This window comes from Aplysia californica, unplaced genomic scaffold (genome assembly GCF_000002075.1).
Source record: "Aplysia californica isolate F4 #8 unplaced genomic scaffold, AplCal3.0 scaffold00014, whole genome shotgun sequence".
In the NCBI taxonomy this organism is placed as follows: Eukaryota; Metazoa; Mollusca; class Gastropoda; order Aplysiida; family Aplysiidae; genus Aplysia; species Aplysia californica.
The window spans coordinates 2,145,220-2,147,001 of record NW_004797284.1 but is presented as its reverse complement, the minus strand read 5'-3'; the positions used below and the strand labels follow the sequence as shown (position 1 = coordinate 2,147,001).

General features: G+C 40.0%; 1 protein-coding gene across 1 annotated transcript in view; it reads right to left on the bottom strand.

The window, feature by feature from the left end:
- The window catches only part of LOC101857380 (peroxisomal acyl-coenzyme A oxidase 3), a gene marked incomplete at its 3' end in the record, with an annotated part of 16,945 nt that overhangs the window by 2,365 nt on the left and 12,798 nt on the right, over positions 1 to 1,782 (bottom strand). Inside the window, 1 exon segment of the mRNA XM_035970935.1 lies at positions 1,449 to 1,559. Within this exon segment, the coding sequence (XP_035826828.1) occupies positions 1,449 to 1,559 (111 nt within the window).

Here is a 1,782-nt window from a genome sequence, read left to right as displayed (position 1 = left end):
GCTTTAAAAAAATTTTAAGTAAACGTTTTACAGTTTTACGTTTCTGTTTTTAAATTAATAAGATGAATATATATTTAGAGTAATTTTCTTTTAGTCAGAACGCAACGTTTTATGTTACTGTTGTACGTTGTACTGTATTGTAAAGCGCTCAGAGCCTGTGTACTTTAATCGGGGGGAGGGGGTGGGGGGGAGATACATGGTTTTTGAGAAAAAGTTTTAGTAAACGTTTTAAAGTTTTACGTTACTGTTTTTAAATGAATAAGATGAATATATATTTGGAGTAATTTTCTTTTAGTCAGAACGCAACGTTTTATGTTCCTGTTGTACGTTGTACTGTATTGTAAAGCGCTCAGAGCCTGTGTACTTTAATCGGGGGGAGGGGGTGGGGGGGAGATACATGGTTTTTGAGAAAAAGTTTTAGTAAACGTTTTAAAGTTTTACGTTACTGTTTTTAAATGAATAAGATGAATATATATTTGGAGTAATTTTCTTTTAGTCAGAACGCAACGTTTTATGTTCCTGTTGTACGTTGTACTGTATTGTAAAGCGCTCAGAGCCTGTGTACTTTAATCAGGCTTGAGTGCTATATAAATGTCATTTATTATTATTATTACAGCACTCGCAACATAATTAGGTCATCATATAAGTGCCGGAAATTAGAGGTGTTACAAGAGAGTAACAAACACAAAAAAAGAAGACGTCTGATAGGAAAGAAGGAGCAAACCACACCAGAGCACCCGCCAACCACCTACGGGGGAGGGGGATACATTATATAAACAAAATTTTAGTTAAAGTTTTACAGCACTTGCAACACAATTAGGTCATCATATAAGTGTCGAAGATTTGAGTTTAGTTTTAGCAGAGGTTTTACGGCACTTGCAACACAATAAGGTCATATAAGTGCCGAAGAAGAGATTATGTGTTACAAGAGAGTGACATACACAAAAAAGAAGTAGGGGAAATAAAAAGACGATAGATGTTTGGTAGAAAAGAAACAGCAAACCACACCAAGGCACCCACCAACCACCTCTCCGGCTAACATCTGTCCGGGACAGGAGACTCACTGTCTTTAGGCCATTTCAAAATGGGGGATGTTAACATGTTCTTATGCACAGTAGAATTGTAAATGGGCTGATTTCTCAATGTCATGATCATAACAGTGTCGGAACAACATAAGGGGAACTGCTACTTTTTCTTTTCTCATCCTTACTATCGTCATTTTCCTCTACTTCTTTTGTATGTTTGTCACTCTCTTGTGAACTGCTATTTCCGGGGTGCCTTGATAGTCCAAGCAGACTTTGTGCTATTGAAGCTAGAGAGGTGTGCAGAGTAAGTCTGATTCCCTGTATGGATTTCTCTGTTGACATCCATCCCTTGGCGCTCCTTTGACCTTATGCAGTTGCGAGCGCCGTCAAACCTCTACTAGAACTAAAACTAAGGAGACTCACCTGCAGGGTTAAAGCAGTCGGCAACCGTGCGAGCCGTAAACTTTGACTTCAGTCTCTGCGGGAGGTTGGACAGGAAGTTGACTGAGTTGAGAGGACTGGAGATTTTATCTCCTGCGGACGTCAAACATTAAACAGTTGAACCTGCTCAAGACAAGCACCCATTGACGAGGAGAACAGTGGTCGTCTTACACAGGTGTTCCTCTTGCACACTGTCATTATAATGTTAAAAGGTCGCTTTTAAGGACAAGCGGGCTAACCCAGATTTCGGTGGTTTCCATAAATCTTGACCAACACCAAACGTGTCTCCCTCCCTCCCTCCCTCTCTCTGTCCCTC